The sequence below is a fragment of the Ptychodera flava genome, chromosome 20 (genome assembly GCF_041260155.1).
Source record: "Ptychodera flava strain L36383 chromosome 20, AS_Pfla_20210202, whole genome shotgun sequence".
Taxonomy (NCBI): Eukaryota; Metazoa; Hemichordata; class Enteropneusta; family Ptychoderidae; genus Ptychodera; species Ptychodera flava.
The window spans coordinates 18017643-18045432 of NC_091947.1; the positions used below are offsets into that span (position 1 = coordinate 18017643).

At 36.8% G+C, this 27790-nt stretch overlaps 1 protein-coding gene across 2 annotated transcripts; it reads right to left on the reverse strand.

Annotated features, from left to right (window-relative positions):
• Positions 1 to 27771, reverse strand: LOC139120209 (uncharacterized). 2 transcript variants are annotated; one of them, XM_070684405.1, is made up of 22 exons: positions 27550 to 27771; positions 26190 to 26354; positions 22645 to 22798; positions 21128 to 21313; positions 20384 to 20541; positions 19805 to 19872; positions 19103 to 19300; positions 18356 to 18635; positions 16970 to 17154; positions 16243 to 16364; positions 15387 to 15591; positions 13815 to 13832; positions 11104 to 11184; positions 10252 to 10344; positions 8164 to 8271; positions 7820 to 7972; positions 7239 to 7364; positions 6397 to 6577; positions 5700 to 5804; positions 3369 to 3468; positions 1753 to 3008; positions 1 to 1276 (listed from the first exon to the last, which is right to left on the reverse strand). In XM_070684405.1, the coding sequence occupies exons 1-21, from the start codon at positions 27611 to 27613 to the stop codon at positions 2852 to 2854; spliced, it is 2907 nt and encodes a 968-aa protein (XP_070540506.1). In that variant the 5' UTR covers positions 27614 to 27771; the 3' UTR covers positions 1 to 1276; positions 1753 to 2851. The 2 variants fall into 2 exon arrangements, with proteins under 2 accessions (XP_070540506.1, XP_070540507.1); XM_070684406.1 differs by lacking the exon at positions 13815 to 13832.
• Positions 27772 to 27790: the final 19 nt, after the last annotated feature.

Sequence of the window (27790 nt, forward strand, 5' to 3'; positions counted from 1 at the left end):
TACTCATTTACTTTTGTTTATTAACAAACGTTTCCATTTTGTGGTTAAAATAATATAAAACGATATGTACAAAATACACATTTTTAAGTTTACAATGTCTCAAACTTGTGTCCAATAAAATAAAAGTACAACAAGTGATATCTTTACACTTTTTACACAAATACACTGTGTATGAAATCAACACACGAACACTTTCTCACAACCAATTCACGACAAATTAAATAGTCAATCCCTTTACATTAAAAGCAATGGAAATTGGGGAATATATACTGTGAAATATACAAGGCTTACATATCGGTGATGATGAAAAGGATACAATTATGGTCTTTTCTGATCAATGTGGGAAAGGCTGCGATGAGTTCTGTCGACGTCCCAGTGAAAGCTGCCAGGGCAGGTGTGCTACATATATAGTTCCTTTGGTAAGGGAAGTCGGTATTGACAGGTATCTACGACATGCTATGTGAGGGCATGGAATGCCTGCTGTAAAAGGTTCCACTCCAGTAACAATGGCAGTCATTGATCTGTAGCTGTAAATTCCTTCAGAGACTTTCTTGACCAACATCAAAACAGGAAACTTCACACCACAAGCAGACTACACAGACATTTCAAAGATTAACAAAAGACTACCAGTTTCCGTTTCACATCAACACCAGATCAAGTGTGACAGCAAAGCGGGTCTAATTTTGTTTTCAGAAACAGAATAACAATGGTTCTTCAAGACTCAACAACTTCCTTTGCTTTGGTTCGAGATTTTTATCCTCTAAAGGAAACATTTTCAGTCTCTGATTTCAGGAAATGTGACTTATACCAATAAACCGTGCTGAGGCCTCTTGTTTCTGGTCGCATTTCACAAATCCTATTTGTATAAGACACGGCTGATGAACATGTATGTATCATTCTTCACGCTTCATTAATGGTGTATCTCTCATATCATGACTCATTAAATCTGATTTCTCCACTGGCAATTTCATCATTAAGGTAGTATGCGCCTCGGAAATGAATGACTTCAACTTTTGCTCAGACTTTCCTAAATGAAACTTCAGCCATTGTCTTTCAAAATCACGAATAAAAATCAGGGGTCAAAGTGTAAATTTCTGTACCAGAGAAACAATTTATGGACATTTGAAATTCAAAATGACCACCATCCTTAAGTTCACTTTACCGGAAAAAATTGAATTTTCAATAATCATAAGAATAAGCCTGTGAAAATTTTATTTACTCCACAGATTTGAAAATGACCCCACACACGTAGTAGATCATAAAAGTACAGTCAAACCTGTGTATAGTGGTCACTCAATGGACCAAGAAAAGTGACCACTATATGGAGGTGGCCTTTCTATAGAGGGTGGGTGTGGCATTACTTTCTGTGCAGGTGGTGCGCTAAGTGGTGAATTAGGGAAAGATAAAAGCAATTATAAAATTCCATAATATAAATCTGTTAAAAAACATAGAACAGCTATTTAGTTTCTGAAAGCTTGTAATGCAGATGTAAAATCTGTAAAAGTAGACTTATTTCGTGCTTGCCAGTCTGAGTATTTTTGATAGAGGTCATTGAGAGTCAGATATACTGGCCATTATATACAGGTTTTGTACCAAATGGAGCAATTCCATGTGACCACTGACCACATAAGAGAGGTGGCTGTTCTGTAGAGGGCCTTTAACATGTAAAATGCCACGGGACTGCCACAAAGTGACCACTATAAAGAGGTGACCGCTCTGTAAGGGTGACCACTATGACAGGTTTGACTGTACAAGAAAAATTTGAGACCGAATATCTTACCGGAGGGGCATTCTACCTTAAAGCTCCATTAGCCTGAACCTTTGATGTATTTCCTAGTATTTTTTCCAGTATTTTTATTAATGTCCCTTTGACATTCCCATGAATGGTATGTTAGGCATTTTGAGGGAAAATGTATACAATGCAAAGGATCTGATATCATCAGAGTGACAACATATACAGAACAGTGAACCCTGAACATACAGACAATCATCTCTAGTCGTGACACTTCTCTGTTATGGAAGATCTTACAGGGCAAATGATAAATGGAATGTAACTTGAACAATCCGGACACAAGTCTCTTTTGGAGTTCAATGATCCAACAAATATCTTCCCGGACAGGGTATGCTGCACGTCATCATGAAAACAAAAATTACTTTGAAGCCGTCAATGGAATAGCTTGAAAACAATACGGGCTATTACCATGTTGCTTGATGTGATGTTATGTCTAATGGTGTGACCTCTGACCTCATATGTGGAATAATTCACATGTGGGGCTCTTCAAGGCTGCACTTTTTAGCATGTAAGGTAAACAAAGTTTTCAGAAACACTTCCAGTTGGGTTTGAAAAAAGACTATAATGTACCGTTTCTTAGAGGGCTCAAAAGCCTTGTGTTGTCCTCTTGAGAAAATTCTTTGCATTTGAACAAAATGCAACATGGTACTTTGAATCCACTTTCATTTTCAAGTCATTGTTTGCACTGACTGGTTTTAACTGCAGTCTGTCATTGGAAAACTAACAGAAAGGAACCCTAGTAATAAAGGCACTGAGTTCAAATGTCAGATCAGGTCACAAGATTAACGACGAAGTTAAATATGGACGGAGAAGGAGTGGAAGCAGCATTTACAGAGTATTTTTTAACAAACTGTACAAGTTCTGTTAAAAATTTGAACAGCTTTGTGAGGAAAATCAAAACAGGATATTACACAGGGTTTTGGACAAGACAGACAGAGTTCCAATGTTGTCAGACCAAACTGGACGGATTCCTTTGTCAGACAAAATTGGACAGAGTCTTTTTACGACACGATGTGCTAATAACCACACACTGCAGAAAGCCAAGAAGTCCTGATCACTTTATGCATTATCCATTTCATCTTCTTCATAATCATCATCATCGTCAGCGCCTTCGTCTCCTTCCATTCCAAAATTGAATTCATCTTCTTCTTTCAGGACGGGAATGCTTGTTGCAAGGTCATTTTCTATTCTGCGCATACTCCGAACAGTAGCTCTCCTGGAATTAACAAGATTTACCATTGATTGAATAATAAGGATGACTCAAATAATGGAAAATTGACAGACAGAGAATTCCAAGTGAATTTTCAAATATGTAATATGTCGCTTTGGCAGTTCATAAATAACTTAAAACTACCATACAGTCGTCAGTGAAATCACAGCTGACACAAAAGTAGAGTTCCAAAAAGTTTCTTTTAAAAACATGTCATATAAAAATGTGAAAGTCAGGGAAGTGAAGAAAGTGTAGTAATAGAAATGAAAAATGTTTCCTTTTCATTAATAGAAGAGATCATTTCACTTGAATATTGTCCTTCCATTTGCTGAGAAGATCCTGATGTAGAAAACTGCAGTTCCTTACCTTGCAATATTCTTGGCCAGATTTTTCAGTTTCGTCAAGGTCATCAGCTGAAACTCATCTTCCACTACCCGAGACTCGAAAGTCATGCTACTCGTTGCCACTGTCAGCAAAAGGGAAAAAAAAGTTATTGAACTACAGAGAGATATCAAAGTGCAAACATGTAAGAGAATGTTTTTGTCTATTTGTAAATGTTCAGTAGGATCAAAGTTGGTCATGAAACGACTTTGTGTCTTTCAACCCTCCGACTGTTACAGTAATACATCACCAAAATCTGAGTTTTTTCACAGGGCTAACTGGTCCTTAGGCTGCGTTCACAAATAATGATTAAGGGGGGCTGGAGGAATCTCGATTGAAATCTTATTTTTTTCAGATCCCCCCCTAAGTACCCTAAAAAATTTTCAAATGCCCCCCCTCTATATGGTCAAAATTTTTCAAGTCCCCCCCCCCCAACTATCACAGGCCCGCATATTTGTAAAGGATGTGAGCGCAGAAAAAATAAACATGTATTGCGCCGTTCTGCTCACAGGTGTTCAACGCTACCTGTATTGCACTGTGTATAGTCATATTCCCAAGGCAAGTTCTTTAAATGCGTCAGTGAATTTTTTAGATGTATTGGTCTAAAAGCCAACTTGAGTTAATCCAACTCTGGCCAGGTCAATTGCTCCTGCTGAAGAGCACACAAAATGACAATCATGAGAGAGTAGGCAAATTGTGAATTCTGGCTAATTGCCGTATTGCACAGTGACCTACCAAAAATTGTTTCAAAACTACAAGACCTATATGAATTAGATGTTACTCAAAATTGATAATACTGGAAAGTTAATATTCCATCAAATAAATGTTTTAATCTCTGAAATTTGGGTGTAATAATTGCAAATTTGGTTAAAAAATAAATAATTCCATTTGGTCACATTTTTTCTTTTAGTCTTTACTGTTCAAAGTTTTACTTCTGTATCATTTTATAACAAGAATGTGAAAATTTAGAAAATCAAGCATGGTGACCCCATCTTTTTTCTTTAATATTTGATTATTCTCATATGCCAGAATTAAAAAAATTCTATGTGTTCTTCCATGTGTTGCTCTCTGGCCTGATCTTGTGTACAAGTATGTTTCACTGTCATGAGCGTCATTTGACCCAAACTCTTCTTCAACTACCATGTACATCAGAGTCAGAGCTATCTCTGTCACTGTTCAGGTATGCAGTGACAGTGACACTGCAGTAGCAGAGCATTAATGATAGTGACACTACCAATAGGCAGTAGCTGTATTAACTTTGATAATTTTGGCAATATTTTTGTTCAGTTTTACAACTGCATTCTTGTTCTACTCCCTACAGCATGTTGAATTGTCTAGTATTCAGCTTGCTATCACAGCCTGTGTATGTGTACCATGCATTTGTATCACTGACAACTGACTGTCAGTCTGGACTCCAATTAAATTATCACCAAATACATATTTATATTTATATATACAGGCTTTGTCGACAAACTAAATATTGTGTGTTTGAGCATGCTGTAGGGAGATAGCAAGAAACTGTAGTTGTTATATTGCATAGAAATATTGCAGAAATCATTAACAGTTGCAGCTTCTGCCCTGTTACTAGGTTCAAGTTTGTTTTTTTACGACAAATCACATGTTTAGATTTTTTCAAGATAAAAGTCATGAAATGTGACAAAATGGTTCTAGATTTTGTTAAATTGTTACTAACATTACAACATTTTGATGACATAAAAATGGTATTCATTTTTCATTGAATTACCTACAAAAAACTTGGAATTGGAAAATGTAAAACACAAAAGGGAACCAAAAATTTTCAAGTCCCCCCCTACAGGTAGAGCAAAATTTTCAAGTCCCCCCTCTACTACCCCCAAAATTTTCGAATCCCCCCTGAATTCCTCCAGCCCCCCCCCCCCAACCATTTTTTGTGAATGCAGCCTTAATACACAGGATAATGGAGAGACAGGATTAAGAAATCATGTACCGGTCACACATTAATCATAGCATTATTTCTGTACGCATGGAAAAGAGGTCCTCTAATCGCGGGACTAATTCATAACATTTGAGGTATGTACAGAAATAAATAGGAAATCTTGTGGTAAGCAACACTTCTCCTAAAATCATCAGGATCAACTCACTAATGTGTACTGATGACAGTGTAGATATCATTGTAACAATGCATTTTCACTGTTGGTTCATTATTGAGAAACAAAATACTCTGGGCCCAGGGGCAAACATATACAGAGGCACATAGACAGAGACAGAAATATACATCATGTATACCATTGATGCATACAAAAATGTTACTGATTTGACCATTGAGTGAAAACTTACATGACAGCTCACTGGTCGGTCTTATTCGTCCCTGTTCAATTTTCAGTCCCAGATTCTGCCTCAGCAATGGTGCTACCTGTTGTAACAGCAGGTACGCTGTGATTTCTGGATTAATCTTTGATTAAGGAACGTACACTTTGCCATTTCATAACTAGAATATGAAATGGCTTTGCTTTGGGATTAATACCTTAAACTGAAATGAATACAGCTTTTCAGTAATTTTTACACCAGCAATTTCAGTGCTGTTTTATGTCACCTGATGATTTCATCCTGTATTAAAAGGTTTCCTTGCTTTTGTTTAAAGGACCAGTAATGCTAACTTTTGATGATTTTTTCATTATTTTTATTTTGCATGTCAATTGCAAGTTCTTATTCTACTCCCAGAAGAGTGTTAAACATCTGATATTTAGCTTGTCAACACAGTGTCAATATGTGTAAAATGCATTGTTATTGTTTACATTTTAATTCTAGTCTGCACCATAATTCACTTGTCAACAATAGCAACACAGTTTACACATGTGCAGGCTGAGTTGACAAGCTGAATACTGTGTATGTCAACATGCTTTTGGGAGTAAAACAAGAAATTATGGTTGATATTCAGAACAAAAATGGAGAAAAAAGATCACCAATTTAACTGGCCCTTTAATATAATTCTCAGAAATTCACATCTTTGTCATTTTCAGTCAGGGAAGGATACGTGACAATTTCATGACGTTGACACGGCCATTTTCACCACTCATGGCCTCAGCTTCCTGGAACAGCCTGTTACGAAGTTTCTCATTGGCCAACGGTGCGATGGCATCCAGGGCTTCCGAGTACTCCTTGTTGTTCATGGCACCTGGCTCCTTCCCAGGATGCTGCAGGAGTTTGGCTTCACACTGGAGAAAAGAAAGAAAAACAGACAAGTGTGAAAACAAACAAATGGAACTACAGAGGGCCCCCTATGGTTGTTGATGTACAATGTGATGGCCAAGCTCAATTCAAATGCCAAATGCTTTTTGTGATAAACAAAGTGTAATGGACATATCACTGAAATGCTGCAGTTGCCAAGAGTTATCCAACTGAAATATGATCATGTGCTGTTGCAATATTATCAACTAGTAGGATCTTCCAAGAAAACCTAGTATCTGTCATGTTTGCCTCTAGGGGTGTGTGTAAATAGGATTATAAAAGCTGGATTGTTCAACAGTGCCGAGCAGAATCTGTCAAGATTAAACAAATGTATTAAATATTAATAATGAAACACATCCAGGCTTACATTCATGTAGGATGGAAAATTTATAAATATATATATATATATATATATATATATATATATATATATATATATATATATATATATATATATATATATATATATATATATATATATATATATATATATAGAGAGAGAGAGAGAGAGAGAGAGAGAGAGAGAGAGAGAGAGATCTGGGTCCATACACACACACACACATAACCACACACACATATTTACAAGTATGTTCATACATACCATTACGGTGGTGATATTCAGAAAAAAATATGTTTTGATTCACTTACATCTTGAAATCTTGGTTCTCTGTACTTGAGTACAATATACATGAAGTACTCATGAACTAGACCTTTAGAGATTTTATTCTCACTGAAGGACGTGTAGCCCAGGGACAGCTGATCCAGTTCATCATCCTGATAAAACAAATAAAGTGAAATTTTTCATGTCGATTTTCATTGACATTCCGATTGTTTAAATTGAGGTGCCTTGAAATTTGTGTGGGAGGGTTAAAATCCACCTGAAAGCGTAAATATCTGGACTTGATACGTAGACTAACTATATATACACATTTTCTGATGACAATGCTTTAAAAAAAATGCATTTTTTGGAAAGGAAATATAATTTGAATATGTGACGCATAATTAATAAAGTTTTGAGAAAGAGTAGAAATAAATATTTTGTAGTATCATTGAAGAATTACATGTCATAATTTTTTAGTAAAAACATGAATTAAAATCAACATTCCTTATTAAAGAATTATTAAAAACAAGTGTTTGATATTTGATGTTTACATCAAAAATATTTGAAGTGGACTTTTTAGAACATACACGGTATTTGGGAATTAAATGATGTTTGTGTGAATACTTACAGTCAGGAACGGATAGATGGTTGTTGCAAACAGCCTGAAATCCGAGACTTCTTTCCACTCCACTTTATCGATGAAATCAGCGATCAGGAGTAAGTATCGGAATGTGGCTCCATCTAGGTTACCGACTAACATATGGGCAAATGTCTGTACTGTCTGTAGGATAATTTAGAAATTTTGTATCATAGCTATCAGTACTTTATTTTTATATTTTATTTGAAATTACATGAAATGATCAAATAAGTTATTAAATTTAGTCTGCTGCATCAAAATAGACAGACAAACAGACAAAAACACAAAAATGAACAAAAAAGAAAAATAATGTGCTGTTGGTGATGAAAATTTACCTTGTTGACAGTGGAGTATTCTATAAGTCCTGTGATGAAGTCATGCACACAAAGGTAGACAACATCTTGAAGAATGTATCTGTCCAGAAGATAGTTGTAGAATGTATCCTGGATGGAAAAGAAAAACAAAACAAGTCATTGACAATGACATAGTCCCCACTTGCAATGGGAGTATTATTCTTGATGGGGCAGGGAAATGTGGTCATTAAGAAGTATCACTGGAGTGTATATGTTGAGATCTATGGGCACATAGGTCTATGTCGTTGTTCCCAATTTGAAACACATGAGGCATGTCTAAGTTATGGTTCTAAATCGGGAAAAAAGATCAGACCTCTGGCTGCATTGGCCAGCCATGAAATACATATGCGCATAATAAATGAGGTACAAGATGTGACATCTTAAGGTCTAATATCCTATCAAAATTGGAGGATATAGAACTTGTGGTTACTGAGTTATGCATATATATGTATAATCAAGGTCAAAGGTCATCGAGGTGACGTGACATTTTGAAAAAAAAAATTGTATTGCTAATTAATCCTTATATGCCAAAATCAGACCTCTAGCTCTATTCGCTTGCCCAGAATTAGATATGTGCATAATTAATGAGGTAAAGCGTGTGTTGTCATAAGGTCTCCCATCCTACTAAATATAAAGGACATAGCACTTGTGGTTACTTATCTATTGACATAAACGTATATTTTAGGTAAAAGGTCATCGAGGTCACATGACATTTTGTCAAAAAAATTCTATCCTATAGTTATCCCTATATACCAAAAATTAGACATCCAGCTCTATTGGCTTGCTCAGAATTAGATATGCACAAAATTAATGAGGTACAGTATGTGGCGTCATAAGGTCTCCCAACATACCAAATACGAAGGGTGTACCACTTGTGGTTACTGAGTTATGGACAAATATGTATATTTCAGGTCAAAGGTCACCAAGGTCACGTGACATTTTGTCAAAAAAATTGTATTGCTAAGTTATCCCTATATACCAAAAATCAGACCTCTAGCTCTATTGGCTCGCTCAAAATTAGATATGTGCATAATTAATGAGGTACAATATGTGGCTTCATAAGGTGTCCCATCATACCATATATGAAGGGTGCAGCACTTGTGGTTACTAAGAAATGGACAAATATGTATATTTGAGGTCAAAGGTCACCAAGGTCACGTGACATTTTGTAAAAAAAAATTGTATTGCTAATTAATCCTTATATGCCAAAAGTCAGACCTCTAGTTCTATTGGCTCGCCCAAAATTAGATATGTGCATAATTAATGAGGTACAATATGTTGCGTCAAAAGGTGTCCCATCATACCATATATGAAGGGTGTAGCACTTGTGGTTACTGAGTTATGGACAAATATGTATATTTGAGGTCAAAGGTCACCGAGGTCATGTGACATTTTGTCAAAATATCTGAGATATCTGCATGAACTGATGGATGAACGGATGGACGAACGGACGGACATGACCCAATCTATAAGCCCCCTGGACTTCATCTGTGGGGACTAAAAACTGTGTCACTGCATCCTTTTTGCAATATGACTATGATGAGAAACTAAATTTTTATTTTTCTTGGCCTTATACATGGGAGCCTATGGAGAAGTGACTTATACATGGGAGTCTATGGAGATGTAAACTAAAAAGTCCTCTAACACGGCCAAATTTGATCGCATTGTGAAACAAATCGACGTGCATCTGTATGGGGTAGGGTACTATCCTTGTGCAAAGTTTGAAAGAAATTGACCAGGGAATGTCTGAGATATCTGTGTGAACGGACGGACACATGCACGGACGCACGCATGCACGCACGGACATGACCAAACCTATGAGTCCCCCCAGACGGTGTCCGTGGGGACTAAATAAACCTCTGCATGGTTCTTATATACGTAATGTGGTTTAAAACCAGCGTACAAAGGATTAACTGCATAAGAATCACCTACATAGTGACACCTGTTCATTGACAGGAAATTACATCGTTGTTCAGAATGCACTACGATATATTCTTGGTGCCAATAGCCTACAAGATATACATATTCAATTATCCATCAGTGCTTATTGGCTTGGAGTATGTTACATACCAAGAAAGAGGTCACTTGCTCTTCGTCCAATGCATACTCATCTTGCCATAACAGGTTGGCGTAGTATTGGCTGATTATAGAAAGAACTCTTCCCTATAATGGAATAGGCAGTGTTGCATTAATATTTGGATTAATATAACTTTTACAGCTTTTTCATCTAGAAGACAAGTAAATGAAGGAAAGGTCTGTGCTTGCTCAGTGACTATATAAAGATATCCAAGCATATCTGTCAGAAACTGAGGCAAGAATTTAATACTTTTGTTTTTAGTGACTGTGAGGGCGCCCTTTTGGTTCTTTCTGAGAAACACTCAAACACAGTCTCTCCCCATACTGTGTGGGAGGGACTTGTGACTCAAACTATCCCAAATGCATGCACAGCACATCACGAAAGTGTCTGTGTGTGATGCATGTAACATTCTTGATGTTTGGAAATGAATCACAGCACAGAGCACTGAAGCACCTCACACAAAATCACAATGAATCTGTTCTTCATTTGTCTTCAAAGCTTTAAGCAATAAAATTTTAACTACATTGACCCTGCAGAGAAAATATTGACCTTGAAGCGAGAGGGTCTGTGGTGGAAAAAACCACTGCAACATAATGACTTCATTTTTAAACGTATTCAAAAGGTTTGGTAGTTAACACGTATAGATTTTCAGAATTAACACAATAAATTTGGAAAACGTTTTCCTATCACATGCGTTAGCATAGGATTCTTGTGTTATGTTTTTTGAAAGGGCCATTGGATATGTATCTGAAATCTCAAAAATGACTTCCAACTCACTCATTCAGTATCAGACGCTTGATGAAATAAGACTGGCTATACCTGACAACCCTATGGAAGTTACATACCAATTCCAGTGGCCTTGGCACATCTCTTGTCAACGGTGTCCGTTTCTTGTAATCATCCCACAATTGGAGGAAAGAGTTGACCTACACACGGTAAACCAATATTCTGTCTCAGTTACAAAGACCAAATCATCATTGCGTAACACACATAGCACAACATATCTTGCAAATAAACAGTCATTTTCAAGAGAACTAGCATGCTAATTTTCAATAAATCATTATAATAGAGACATTGTCAATATGAAGAGTTTAGCATGGTTTTTAAGTTTGAAACTTTCCCTTCAACCTTGATTGTTTTAAAATTCATGTTTGGTAACTGGCAGATTAGCATTTTTGATGATCTGTGGATTTTTCACAAGAAGATACACTACCAGTCTTATCACGAAATCATCAACATGCAAGTTTTTTAAGTCATTTTATGACTGAAGTCACTCAAATAATAATCTGTCACGCAAAGTACAGTAGTAGCAAAGAAATATAGAATGCTTCACACACAGTATAGAAAGACTTACATAAGTATAGTTGAGACCGCTACAGTGAAGTAATTGATGGAGAATTTCAAAATATCAAAAGTACTTATATGAAACAATAGCCAGAGATCACTCAGATAGACTTTGAAAGACTGAACACATCTAAGATGTGAAGATATCACACAAGCACTTTTAATATCTGATGGATGTGGTGATGTCTTTGAAAAGTGAAAATATCATGACAAGAAATTTCTGCAGATCAAATATTGATCTTTTTTGTTTTCATTGGCCATTTTTTGAGATTTATTTGCTACTGTAGTACCCACTTTCATCTGTGTCCAACATACCACGTAGACACACATACACACACAGACACACATATATACACACAGAGACAGGCAAAGATACTGGTACATACACACATACACACACATTGTAACACAATGATACATAATACAAAGTAACAGATTTCTCTAACTAATAATAGCAGTAACCACAATGCTGTGTTTGTCTAGCAGGTCTTCATTTGCAATTGTTGTTTTTGTCGCTGTGTACACTTGAAAAGATAGAAGTTTGTAGAAACTCCACAAGACCTTGGCTTGTCTTTACATTTGCCAAGATTTAGGAACAGGTAAGCAGCTACCAAAAGAGACTGCAGTGATATTTTTGCTGTCCCACTCCGACGATTTGGTATATTTGTGGGAAAACTCAAGTGAATGAATTCAAGATCCTAGTGATCTTATCTGGATATCTGCCATGCTAAAGAATGCTTGTCAAGTCTGATAGAAGCTTTTCTGTTGTCAATTCTCTCAAAACGGAAGAGACATACAATTTTTTTTTACTGTGGCAAAGACAAAGCCTTGTGAGTCAAGGTTCAACAGACTCCATCATTCTCTCCCTTCATGTAATATTCTTTGCAGGTAGACTACCAAGCTGCCTCCAAGCTGTGCATCTTTTATCAATATCATTTTCAGCAACTGTAGTCAAACTCATTATGCTGAATAGCATCTTTGTTCCCATTTTATTCAATAGATTATTACTGCTCACAAAAATCCCCGAATTTGAAATATTTGTTGACTATCTTGGAGGACAAACTGGTATCTACCAGTAACACCACAAGACACTGGCATTTTTATTTGTTATGCATTGGATCTGCACCACTACAAAGCTGGCATTTTTGTACAAAAAAATAGGACTCTGAAATACTTTTTGTAACTTTTTTGTAAACGGCGGCAGGGACCTTAAAGTTTCTTGTAATTTTCTCAACGCAACATTTTTCTTGCAACAGGAATCTAATGTCACCAATTTACTTTAAAATGACAAGTAGGAAGACACAAAATAGAAATAGTTTTCTAGTTTATTTCTTTCAGTGTCCAAATGAAAAAAAAAATCTGTTGAAGTATAATTGCATCAGTGATGTTAAGGGGTTGGGATAATACATATTTTTCTCTGATAAAACAAATGACCCAGCCCATATTTCTTTGGTGTGTAGGTTTGGAAATGGTCATGGATTAGTTGAAGAGTCTTTTAGTTTGTTGTCAATCAAGGTCGTTGTCTGTGAAAGTTCTTTATTTTTTTCTGGATTTCCTGCAATGGTGGTTGCTGGTGTTGATGGGATGGTGAGGGGTAAATGTGATGAAACTGAGTTCAATGGATGACTGTGTACATAGGCATGGCAATGATAGTTACTGATGCTATAGTCAATCGCACTGTGGACAATTCTATATAGATGCTGTGCAGACAAAAAGCATGTAAATTGCAAACAAAATGACATTGTAATGTCTCTCAGATCTCTCTCAGATCATTAAAAATTAATATTGTTTCAGGAGCCAAGAGTTATTCCCAATACAGTAACAGGGTAATATGCAATATGGAAAAGTGCATAGTCATCAGACAAACATTTTCTATCAAAAGTAAGACCACATTTGATTTTGAGAAGTCATAAAAGCGATTTGATAAGATCACATATTTAGTTGATATTTTCAATTTTGCACTTTTCTCATATTGCATATACTCCCATGAATTTTTCAGTTTTCGCATATGAACAGAACAGGACAAAACTGTTTCTCAAATATCTGGAAATTTGACGACCTTACAATGTCTTATAAGTGTACATTCAAACAAACACATGCTGGTCTAACGTATGACACATATGTTCTATAAAGCAGGCAGGCAGGCATCAGTGGCTATGAACTATTACAACCTATGCATGCTGATGAGATGAACTTTGACCTTTGAACTTACCAAGACGGACTCTACATCCTTTTTTTAAATTACAGAGCAGTAGGATATGGTACGAAACGATAATACATTAGACATGAAATAGACAACAAGACACTAGTGAAGTTAACGCCACCAAACGATACCTAGACACCTATGAAAGAACAGCTTTCAACAATAAACACATTATCGTTATCAACATGCAAAGAAATATACAAATATTGTTTCACCTGTGAAGTATGGAATTAACACACACCATTATTCTATTTCTAGTTTTTTCAGCATCGTGCTACAGTTCTGCTTTTTGCTTTTGAATTATTGTTGTAAGTTGCTTAAATGGCAACTGATAATGCTATCTACTTTCCTTGTTTATTCTGCGAATATTATTTTAATAACATGAGATTTTTATGAAAGATAGAGTTAATAGCAGCATACATTTTACCCTTTTAGTAATTTTGAGTGACCCGCACTTGACATCCGCTGTCAATTACAGAAAGCTTGCGAGAAACGTCTTGCATTAAAAATCAGTTGATTTGTTCGGTGACCCAACTGTAACCTGTTAACCCCCCCAATTCCATGTAAACAGGTCCAAAATCGCCACTGATAACAATGGCTTTGGACCAAACCATGGTGTTGAAAGGGTTAAACTGAAATGATTCATTCTTTGTTTGGTCTTGTGACTGACCTGCACCATGTTTCAGTTGTTTTTCATGAGAACAGCAACAAGCAATGAACCCTTCAGTTTGCATCATTATCAAAGGCACCAGGGTATTAGCAACACATTTGTGCATTTTAAATGATATTAGCAAGTTGCTATATTAGTATTTCTATTAGGAAGCGAGTAGTGACATTAATACAACATTGTTGAAACAAGATATTACATGTTGATTTGTGAAGGCATAAAACGTGATAAAACACAGGGAAAAGTAAATACATGTAACATGACATTGTACAGTAAAACATGACAACACAGAGGTACACCAGTGTCATTTTGGACACACGCTCTATGTGAAGGTACAAGTGTCCAGAATGAAATTGATGAAAAATATGTGATGAGCTGGAATATTCCACAAAGATATTAGAGGAAACGCTCACACACATTTATGAGACTGTGTGGTCTATCTTAGGAGACCATTTGCTAATCGTGAGAGTAACAAATGGTTTCCTTAAATGACAGCACACAGTCCCATATTCTGGTTGAACTGCTCTAACTACATGCCTCCTAATCATCGCACAGTTTTTCTTTTACTTCTATCATTTACAAAAGGGGGGAATTACTAGTATGTTAGTAGGTAAAAATTATCATTTGAATTTAAAAATTTTGTTTGAAATTGTTGGAGTGCAGGGGAGGCATCGAACTGTTTTGAGATTTTCAAAGAATTAAGTCATGAAGTATATAAATACAGCTGGTAATATAAACTGAAGAAATGTCTTACTTCCACCATCAATATCTATTGTTTAATATTGAGGCATATAATTATGTATGCTAATCACCACTACATTGAGAGCCATCAAAAACTGATATACAAAGCAGCAACGGTCAGCTGGCTATCACATGATGTTTTTTCAGTCACATGAACATCACATGATTCTCACCTGATGTTCATGAGCAGCACCCAGCACTGTTGTGTCTTTCTCCTCTTTGAATATGGCAGGTGGCTCCTCGGCACAGTTAGGAGTGGTGGCCAGGTCAGCAATGGACTGCATTGGCTTGAGAGGCTGGACTATTGACATACGACCTCGCATCCGTTTGGTTGATAGCTTGCTGGAATCAGACACAGCTGGCTTGGGCATTTGTGCACTGTTGGGAACAGAACATATTGAAATGGTCAGTTGGAGCCAAATATCAGAGTTTTCAAAGATGTGCTGGAGAGGCAGTAACTTGAGAGAGCTTGTACATGTGAATGTTATGAATTATGGTAACTTCGTAAGTACTATTGATTTGCAGCATTTCAGATTATGCCACCAAACAATAAAGTACTTATTACATTTTGACAAACCTGACTTGACCTTTTCACCACCTTGGTTGATTCCTATTGTTTCCAATAGGTTTGGAGAAAACTACCATACAAGGAAATAGGGTGAACATTTTCCGGAAAATTTGGAAAAAAATTGGTTGGCTTCTATTTTTTCTAAATCTGAGCAGAATTTTAAATCCCTAATGACTACAAAAATTTTGTTTTGTTACATCACCCAGTGGAAAAATCAGAATTCTGTTTTGAAAATAAGGGAATAATATATCTAAACTCCTTGAAGTCTGTTTTGAAATATTTTGCATGTAAGTACATAGGATAATGTGAAGGACGTGTGAGGTCTCCTATTGAGATTTGTTAGCGTCACCAGGGTTCAATGAATCATTTTTTAAAAGTAAAGCAGAGTTAAGTAATTCATTTTCGAAAAATTCCTTTACTACTAAAACTTTGAAATTTGAGTATGAGAATACAGAACTCACTAAAGTTTCTCCCGGACTTCAACGTTGATTCGGACTTTCGGTCTGGAGAGTTTGACGTGTGTACAGTTGTGTGGCAGTATGACCACCTTGTCTCCGCTGACCTTGTGGGGACAGATCACAGTCTGCAACAGAAACAGCATTCGTTAGAAACTCAGAAAAAACCTTCCAAGTTGAAAACTCACCCTGTGATGGAGAGATCCAGCAAAACAATTTCTGAAACTGAAATCATATACAGTTCTAACATGTGACATTAGTTTTTAATTTTTTTAAACCATTAAACCCCCCTCTCTCTTTACATTGTCAGTCAAACCACACAATCATAAATAAAAGGTTCAAATACGTTATGGTGATGGACAGGTTACGTTGCCCCACCGACCTTTTTATTATATTTTACTGTAATTTTATTTTCATGAAGGAAATCTAAGAGAAAATTTTATTCATAAATATCACCCAAATTTGTCAGCAATAAATTTGCCCACCAGCTTCAAATTATCACAAGATGGATTGTTCTTTTTCTGGAGTGTGGCAGGAAAATAAACAGTGGTATGAAGTGTAAACAGTCTTTGAAATCTTTATCAGATACACCAACAAAGACCACACCTTCTTCATCTGCACTTTCAAAGTGCATTTGTGCGATCACGACATTGAAACCAACTGGGGTACAGCAACTAGCAGTAGGGGAAAGCAGGTTGAGTTGAACACCTACAGAATGCACAGAAATACTTACTTTCTCACCACAGCTGCCGCAGAACTTGGCGTCTTTGAGTTCATGGAATGACTTGGCATGATTGGTGGAGGTGTAAATCATGGCGCTGTATTTACTCAAGATGGTTTCCTGGGGAACAAAAGGGTCCATTTCACTCATCGTCGGATCCAGGTTATCAAAGTCTTCTCCAAGTGACATCACTGAATCTAAAAAAAGGTAAAATGAAAGCCAAAATGGAAATAATATTTATAAGGACTTGCTTTATTTGTGAACTTTGATCTTTCAAATTGATTCATTAATATTCTATGATTGGACTTGTCTTTATATATTTGTGATACTGTTGTTTCTAGTCAACACACAGTAGTAAAACGGATACCTAGAATCAAACACAAGTTCATATTCATTCAGCTATTATCATCAGAGTTATCAGATTAGAGCATGTTTTTATGTACTGGAAGAAACATTCATACTTTGAAATGTTCATGGAAGGTGTTGGCATGGGTACTCTGAGTGTACTTAGGATTTCATATGGTAATTCTTATGCGGTGGAAATGAAGGTGTTGATATTAATGTATGACTCTACCAGAGGTGGTATCATGATAGGTTTTACATGCATGTTTTAATAACTACATTATTTTGCATGCAAATAATGTACATTGCATAAATCTAACAGCTTACAGTGTAAATTTAATAGGGCCATTATTTGTAACTTTTGACCATTTTTTACCTCGGAAAATTCCATGTTAGAGGCTCATATTTGTTGCAAAATGTTGTTTTACGAAGAAACAAACATGATTAGTGATGTTATAGCCACATAAAACTGCTAATTTTGTTCAAACGTGTTGCCCTTCCGAGCTCGTTTGTTGACGTCTGGCATGCTCAGCGTGCTGGGGAGAACAAAGATAATGTTGACGCCGCGATCACGCGAGATGTACAAGTTCACGTTTATTGCGGGATCAAAACAACATTGCGTCGTGGATTGCCAGACATCTGGCTACGCAATGTGCTCGGACAATGGACTACGACGTAAGTACCGGGCATAAGTAATGAATATTTATTTTGAAATTGCTGTAAATGGCTCGCGCAGGTGCAGAAGAATGCCTATGTTGCAATCCGCGTGTCAACAGAGTTTGTATTTCTGTCCGGACAAAAATTGAAATTTTCGGTGTAAAATCACATGTTATTTAGTTGTAGGGCACGTAATGTTTCCGAATAATATGCGATTCTCTGTTATTTGACAGGCTATTCAACATAAACCAGTGATCATTTCAATCAAAACTAACGGAAAAATCGCCAGAAGATACAGCTAATGGAAATTTAATCGGGTGATCTACCCTAAATTAGAAATTTGGGCAGACATCCCAAGAAGTAAATTCACCCTGCACATCAACACTCATTGATGCTCACCGATGTCCTTTGCTTTGTCAGATCTCGACTCAAGTGCTGACTGGGATCCAGGCCGGCTTGACCCCATGCCACTACTGACATTGGGTCTCAGGGAGTCCTTGCTGGAAGGTCTCATTCTGCTGCTGGGGGGTTTCGACTTGTGAATCTCCTCCTCATGTTTGTATTGGCTCTCCAACTCTTCCCACTGGTGTTCCAAGCTCTCCTTGTGCTGTCGGATCATGGACAGTTCATCGTTCAACGCCTCGATGGTCTTCTGGAAGATTTCTTGCCGCTGTTGTAGCTATGAAGAAAAAGTTAAGAAATTGTTCAGCATACTTTCACACATGTAGTTTTCAAACTCAGATGATAGCATCCTGCATGGTACATACCTTTCTCAGAAAAAAAAATATGATATTCCCTGGAAAGTAAAGGTTCGGACATAAATATGTAACTTTCTGTCCTTTTCATTTTAGGTTAAAGTCCCAAGAAGAGTCAGTGAGCAGGAAATTGTTCCCTCTATTCAACTTTTGTAACTAACTTTTGTAATATTTTTCCATACTTTGAATAAAAGTTAAGCACAGTGTCAGAAACCATCTTACGTTGAAGGAATTGCAAAGTGGGGCAAATCCATTATACTAAGTTAATTTTCTGTTAAGACAACTAGCACTCCAAACTGCAGTAACATATAAAATTGGCCCTAAATGGTAACATCGAAGTTTTCCTTAATCTATAAATCTATGAGATTATCCTCTGCATCAAAATCCTCACCTCCTTGTCCATCCTCTCAAGTTCTGCTTCTTCCTCGGAGAACTGAGAATCATTGACGTTGTCTTTCAACGTCTTGCCTTCCAACTCAACTTTGTGTTCCTCAACGAAGGCATCAAACTCTTCAATGGTTTGGTTCTGTACCGTCAACAGCTGTTCCTCAAGTTTCTTGGCTGATGACCAGTTATTTAGAAGATGAGCCTATCAAAAAAAAAAATGTTGAGGCATATGAAAATTGAGAAATTGCATGCCTACATGTACCTTTCAAATGGCCGTCATCCCTGTGTTGACTGTACAGTGAAAAATAAAATTTTCGATTTTTGAAAAAAATAACATGGTGTAAATTTTTCTTACTCCAAAAACTTTAAACTGAGCCCCCTCAAGTGGCAGACCAGAAAAGTACTGTGAAAATTTGAGAGTCTGAGTATTTGTCTCAAAGGCACACTCTATCTTACTTACCATACATTTGTGACAGATATTTTGGAAGATGTTTTTGATAGGACACAATATCATAACACTAATCTTATGCTGATTAAACCACAAGTCAGAAGTAATCAAACTATGTTGGCCTTATTGCTCATGAATATAAAATACACTTTGAAAATCTCTGAAAAGGTCATCCATTTGTTTTTTTATTAAAGCTGAATAACATTAACCCCACAAAACATGATTTTACAAATAAATAACGCATTTATGAATACTCACCCTCCTTGTTGCAATCACCGGCTTCTTTTTCTTTCTCCTTCTGTCACCTGAAACTCTCTCAACAAAAGCTGAATATAAAAACATAGCAAATAAGTAAAGTGAAAAACTTGTTACTTTCTTCCAAAAGTTTTGCCAGTTTTGCCAATATTCCTCAGTGCTGTAACAAAACAGGATGAGCAATCACTGTGACTCTACATCATATAGTCGGCTCAAGTTTATCCTACTTTATACACATGATTCCAGACAAACCACTGACACATACACATATGATAAAAGTATGTCGGGACTGATTATTCTTGATGTGGTGACCACTCTTCTCATGAAGTCCACAAATAAACCCTCATCTTCTTCAACCTGTATATTCATTCTGGCAATATCTGTGTTGTGTCGAGCAACATGAAGGAGTCGTACATTGTAAAAATGTTCAAGTTTATCATCATCATCATCATCATCATCACCATCATCATCATCTTCAGCGCCACCATCACCATCATCATCATCATCAAATTCTCATGCTGAAGAAACAACAATTTGCTTATAACTATTACTAACATCTAGAAGTGAATCACAATGTCTTACACTCATGCAAATCATCATATCCTTTCTTGTACTGAGACAGGTAGCTCACTTCATTCTGTACAGATTTCAGTTCTGCCTGAAGAATCTCATTTTCAATGTCCATTTGTTTTTTCTGTATGTCTGCGCTATCTCTCAGATCCTCAATATTATCTTGTAACCTGAAAATATAATATTCACACAAAGTTATTGGTATTTCCATCCAGTGTTCTCTACTGCTTGGAAAAACAGAGGGGCAACCAATTTACATAACAATGTATAATTTGCATATTATTTTGTTGTGGAAAATTATTCTATTTGTACGGTTATCAACATATGAATAGATCGTCTAAAAAACAAAAGGGGTGGCCTTCCCCTAAAAATTCCTTGGTGGAGAACCTTGCCATCCTATATTTTTTGCTGAATATTGTTGATTTTCATTGACAAAGTTAAATACATGTCTATTTTAGTTAAACTTCTTGAAAGACAAATCAACATGTAACAGTGGCAAATAATGTGTGAAAAAAGGATGAAAATAGTGTGTTCACTGTCTGTAGAATTTGACAGAATTATTTGGAAAAGAATACCGATTTTCTGACATGTCACAAAATCTGAGTTCAGGTTCAGATTATTTTTTATTTCAAAATACTGATACGATACCTCCATGATAAAGTCTTGAAAAGAGTAACAATCTGGGCATACAACATACCAAGATTATGAAAATGTGAAGAAAAAAAATTCTGAAAGAAGATGACAGCTTAAACCTACTCTAATATATCATCTTCAAGAAGATTGATTTTGCCATTTTTCTTGCTGATAATATCCCTCAAATTCTCCATTTCTTCCTTTAGGGTTGAATTAATGGTGATTGCATCTTCTAACTGCTTGTGTTTTTCTTGAAGCCGTTTCTTGACTTTCTCAAGTTGATCTCTGAGCACATCAGCCTCTTCATTTCTTTGGGAAAAAATTAAACAACCTGGTTATTTTCATGTATCAACTTTGAATAATTTTTTTTACGGTTTGCTTATTTTCATAACATTTGACTTTTCATAATACTTCCTTCATTATTTTTTCCAATGTACAGGTTATCTTCATGTATCAACTTCTGAAGAAAGTTATTCCAGGTTTGGCTTTTCATAACACATCTCCATGGGTTTTGTTTTGCCTACTGTATTAGTTATTCTGATTGGTCAAAACCTACAGCTGTCCTTATGATTGGTCACAACCTACAGCTGTCCTTACAAGAGGGATGATATGATTGGATATCGGAATTGCAACATATACAAAGCAGAAAGCAGCGCTGAGAGCAAATAGTTGCATATGACATCAGAATGTCAATAAACACCAGTTTGACATTTTCATTCGCAAACCTCATTTCCTTGAATAGGTTTGCACACCCTTTTGAAAACAATACAGATGTATCAAGTATGGCGGTGAAGTGATGAACATGAAACGGATTACAATTATCTTGTCTTACATGAATCTTACAGACTGAGTGTAAACAATCCTGTCAAGGACAGACTCTATTCACATGTGCAGTGTGCATACTTGGGAATTATATAATGGGCTGAACCTGGAATTCAAAACACGGCAAACAAAAAATGCATGCAAATACATATAGAAGCATGAGTATTCCCATACACATCTGAATTTTCTTTGGATTGCCATCATGTGACGTCTTTGGTTTAATTAGCGGTTGTCAATTATAAACGCTGATGCACTAGCAACATAATTCTTTCATTTTGTTGTCAACCCCCTCCCCCAAAACAAAACTCCCTCATGACAAATTGGTTTCAGGAGAACTATGTTGTTTATTAAGAATGGAGAATACCAACCTGTCTTAAACGCACAGTCACATCACAATATGCAAAATGTACTGTAATACAAGAATATACATATACAAACTTTCTTTCCCTTCTGTTGAGTTTCTCTTGACCACTCTGCTTTCCTTTTGCAATTAAAATAATAATATCATGTTTACTATGGCTTCACATTCTGAATTTATGTTTATTTTTGTTACAGCAGAATCCTTATTGTGACTTTGACGCACACAAAAACAAATTGTGGTCTAACCCCTTCCCACCCCTCAAAACTACTGAATTACTCTTCTAATGCATCAGTTATTATGATCAACAGGCCTTCAGACTGAAAAATTCAGTTTTGTATGGGTCTCTGCAAACTCAAAGCCAACCAATTTTCAGCCATGGGTTTAGTGAGTCCACAGAACACTGTATATACTATTTATTCCAAAGTGAGTCAATAGGCTGATCAGAAATAAATCTCACCTCTGGTCGTAGATTCCCTGGATCAGAGTGAAGTACGGCACTCTCTGAATAAAGGTGTGATCTTCAGTCTTCTTGTCTTGTGCTTTATTTGTAGCAATGCTGTACTTTGTGGTTTGATGGGACGTGCTGGTGAACTCTTGACTGTATATTGCCTCTGTGAAAATCGGAGGTATTCCAATAAAAGGTTAGGAACATGCAAATCAAAATGTAATATCATGTCATTTTGACGAAGTGTTTTTGTTAAGGGCATTACCTTTTTACAGTAAAATCTAGACTCCAAGTCATCAGTAATAATGTAACTACTGGGAAATTTTGCTGGTTCGTAAATAAAAATTTCACTCACCCCCTCTGTAGCTTTCCCAAAAAATTCTGAAGAACAAATATTTTTTTTAGCTCCCATAGCCATATGTATATATGGCAATGGAAGCTATTCTTATAGGCTAGGAAAATGTCTGTATGTATGTATGTCTGTATGTCTGTATGTCTGTATGTCTGTCCGTCAACATCAAAAACTCCAAAACCGCTACACATTTCATCTTGATATTTGGTGTGTACATGGATGATGGGCTGTAGATGAGATTTTGTTCAAATGAAGTTGTCATTGCCAAAAATATGCAAATTAAGTGAAAAAATGTAAAAACAGTCAAAATTGAAAAAACTCAATAACCACTGAGCAGATTACATGAAAAATTTGCATGTAGGTACTTTGGGCTGACCTGAAATGATTGTGCTTTTTTGATTTTTTGATATTGTTGAAAATATGCAAATTAGTGCCAAAAAAGGCATTTTTGGTAAAAAATCTCTTCTTCATAACCGCTGGTCAGACAGCTTTGATATTTGGTATACAGGTCCCTAGGGATAACCCAACTTGGATTTGTTCAAATTGTGATGAAATATGCAAATCTGTATTTTTAAGGCATTTTTTTGTCATTTTTGGTCAAAAATTTATTTCATCAAAACCGCTCGTCTGACAGCTTTGATATTTGGTATACAGGTTCCTACAGATAAACTAAATATGATATATAGAATATATGATGAAATCTGCAATTTTGTATTTTTGGTGCAATTTTTGCCATTTTTGGTCAAAAAATGTGTTTCTCAAAAACTACTTGTCTGATGACTTTGATATTTGGTATACAGGTTCCTAGGGGTTCTCTTAGTGTGATATAGTGAAATTTGATGAAATCTTCAATTTTTGTATTTTTGGGTCAATTTTTGCCGTTTTTGGTCAAAATATTTGTTTTTCAAAAGTTAGTCATGTGATAGCTTTGATATTTGGTATACATTTTATAACATAATTATGATGAAATCATCAATTTTGTATTTTTGCTGCTTTCCTAGGGATTCTCTTAGTGTGATATAGTGAAATTTGATGAAATCTTCAATTTTTGTATTTTTGGGTCAATTTTTGCCGTTTTTGGTCAAAATATTTGTTTCTCAAAAGTTAGTCATGTGATAGCTTTGATATTTGGTATAAATTTTTATACATAATTATGATGAAATCATCAATTTTGTATTTTTGCAGCTAATTTTGCCATTTTAGGTCAGGCCATCCTGAAATGAGGTATCAAAGATCTCAAGCTTCTTCATCAATACATATGTCACGAAAAATTGCTCTCTACATAACACAGCAGAGCTCTGTCGACTATTGGGTCGCTTGTTTTTTTCAAAACCGCTGGTCAGACAGCTTTAATATTTGGCTAACAGGTCCCTAGGATGACCTTAGTGAGATGATTTCATACAGTGAGGAAATACTTAATTTTGTATCCATGTCTATAGTAGCTTCAGGGACATTGGCCTGTGTTTAAGATAATGCAGTGATTCAGTAAGCATTTGAAATGGTAAACTGTATTTGGTGTTGAAATGCGGTAAAAAATAATGAGAAAACATAGCTGAGGTGATTTCAGCAGGTTTGGTTTCCAACAAATATATTCAAAGTTTTTTTTCAATGTTAAAGAGTGATGGAGGGGGGGGGGGGGGGGGGGGGGGGGGGGGGGGGGGGGGGGGGGGGGGGGGGGGGGGGGGGGGGGGGGGGGGGGGGGGGGGGGGGGGGGGGGGGGGGGGGGGGGGGGGGGGGGGGGGGGGGGGGGGGGGGGGGGGGGGGGGGGGGGGGGGGGGGGGGGGGGGGGGGGGGGGGGGGGGGGGGGGGGGGGGGGGGGGGGGGGGGGGGGGGGGGGGGGGGGGGGGGGGGGGGGGGGGGGGGGGGGGGGGGGGGGGGGGGGGGGGGGGGGGGGGGGGGGGGGGGGGGGGGGGGGGGGGGAGTCCTGGCAGATTTTGAAAAAAATCCAAACAAATGTCAATAAAAAAATCAGCCACAGAAGGATTGTCAAAAAGAAAAGGTGGGATAGTGGGAAAAAAAGAATGTACAATGTATCGGATAAAAAAGATAATGTTCCTCATCAATCTTCCAGACAACCCCCTTTTATCAAATGGTACACCCCTGATGTATTTTTGTGTGCAATTAACCATGCAGTGTATTTTAGTTTAAGATGTCAATCAAGTTAGGTAAGGATTTGAAAGGAATAGTCAAGTTCACCACAGTTAAATTTCCTAACTTTATCTCTTGTGTCATCATCCTTGTATAATTGGTTAAGTTTGTAAGTTGCTCCAGATGTGGATGTACCAGCTGTTCTGGAAGAAAACAATGTTTACTTTTCCCTGTAGGGTTTCTGAGTTGATGATTGTATGTTGAAATCTCTCCATGTATCTGGTGCATGGGCAAAATGTAAATATCGGTTGCATGTTATGTATTTCAGTCTATGTCAAATATTGTAAATGAAAAATCATGAACAGTTTGCTGTGTGCTTGTAAAAGATAACATGTTTGTCAATACATATTAAAACTGCCTTGCAGTTTGGTTGTCTTAAAAATTATCACAGAAGTAGAAAACGAAAGAAACTAATCAAATTGCTGTAACATATTCACCCTCAGTGTCTGTAGGCCTATACTTAACTATTTTATCATTACATTCAGCTTTTGTTATATCTTTATCACTCTTCATGGGCCAAGGCACATTGGGGTCAATGTCATCACTCTGTGCCAGTCTGTGAATGTCAGTCTGTCTGTATGTGTATGTCCATGTTTCATACAATTGTTGGTTTGTTTTAATAACTATATGGGAGCGAACAGTGATTATTATCACTATTTTTATACAGCCTAGTATAAGCAAAGACACTGACAAATCATACAATTGTCTCCTTGGCTTCCTTCCTTCTAGGATTATATACCCCTCTCTTTTTTACAGTTTTTTTTACATAGGAAGGGCAAAAATCAAGGTTAAAAAGTGCTGATTATACATTGTATCTGACTTTTACACCACATTTTTTTCAACAATTATAACATACCAAACAGTCACTTTCCTGTGACATACTAGGCCTTAGGGATACAATGGATTCTCTTTTTTGTATGTGTGTATAGTCCCCTCCACAAATATTTCACATTACAAAGACTGCACTGAAATTATTGGTGTGCAGCTTGGAAAAAGTTTAGAATTCCACATTTTCTTTCATTTGACACAATCCCAAAATCATACTATGCCTGCTTACCAAACATTTCATCCCGGACCATTTTCATGACCTTGCTGTACACTCCAAGCTGTGATACGACTTCATCAAAGACACTGAACACAGTCACCATTCGACTTTCTGTCGGTCCTTTCTTTTGCTTCGATGCAGCAGCATCCTCGATCAGTGCAACTTCAAACTTAGTGGCTGTAATGTAGTACAGAAAGACAGACTTGATATAACAGTCATGTCACACAAACCCTTTTAATAAAATTTGTGTCTACCGTCACTCCAAATATGATAGACTATGGTGTGTCTTCTCATTCATTGTGTAACACAATCTACATCTTGGCGTGTCAGCTTCAGTTACTGAAAGCATTACGATCCAGACTGGTACCTCAACTCGTAATTCCCCTTACTACGATCGTGACAATTGCATCATACAACAGACCCTAGAGAAAAACACAGTTGACTTTGATTTGACAAGCATAATAGCGCAAAAAGCTTGAGATAAAAAAGTAAACAATCATTCAGATATCTTCCACAGAGAACAAATGACAATACTTGTAGATAAATGTTGCAACTACTGCATGTACAGAAATTGGGCACCCATTACCCATTTCTACATATCGCATGCCATAGTTTTGTCAGCTCAGCAAGTTGTCAATCTGTACTGGCAACATGCAGTATTTGTAAAGGGCTCAGGCACTGATACCGCATTGCATTTTCTGTGTTGATTCTAAGACCAGGCCTATCTGTATGGTGGTTTGATTTCAGAGACCCAGGTATCAGATATCCGCAGGACACAAGGTACTGCGTATCAGTAAAAAAGATTGCATTATCACTGATCACCCTTGCCCGGGAGATTACATTACTGGCTGTGTTGTAATTGCCAGGTTTTGGAGATTACAGAATCCTAAACATATGATCCACCTTACGAATGCCCGGGACTAATGCCTGTCATGAATTATATGAAGGATATCTGTACTGGCATGCTGTATAAGATGTTTTATCACAATCACATAGTGATTCTTTGAAATTGTCCTGAATGTGTGCACATTTTACAACTGTTCTTTCATACGCGAGGGGCCTAAGCGATAAAACAAACACTGTATGCCTTTAAGCTGTTATTTTTGTCTTTTGCAACATAATAATGACGGATGTACCAAGTAGCTGTATTGAACATCATTGTATAAATAATCACTTTCACTAGGCCTTTGATTTTTGAAATGCGAGTTTGCAACCTGGATAATTTATATAACTTTGAGATGTGACTCATCTCTTAAAGATGAGAGTCTCTATCGATAACGTACATAAAAATTAGACGCTAGCATAGCAAAGGTTAGTTTTGTGTGTTTTTGCGCCATGATTTACTGAGAATGTTATTCTGTGAGAAACCTACCTGGTGAGTGTAACGTATGGGTAGTATCAACAACCTTCGTTGTGCTGGGATTTGAGGTTGCCATCACACTTATATCCCTCCAAGTTCAACTGTAACAAGAGGCCTTTACTTTATCGCTGCTAAAATGGACGTGTCTCCCTTCGAAATAGTATTTTTAACCTAAAATCTGGAGCTAGCATGGCCTATGTGTTGCTATAAACAAATTATAATTGCGCCCTCTTCAGTGCAAAGGACTGTGACC

Coding starts and splice junctions, on each gene's coding strand:
- LOC139120209 (XM_070684405.1), bottom strand. CDS start 27,613: ATGGCAACCTCAAATCCCAGCACAACGAAGGTTGTTGATACTACCCAT. Junction 7,365..7,819: donor CCATCTATCCGTTCCTGACT/GTAAGTATTCAC, acceptor TTGTTTTATCAG/GATGATGAACTGGATCAGCT. Junction 6,578..7,238: donor GAGAACCAAGATTTCAAGAT/GTAAGTGAATCA, acceptor TCTTTTCTCCAG/TGTGAAGCCAAACTCCTGCA.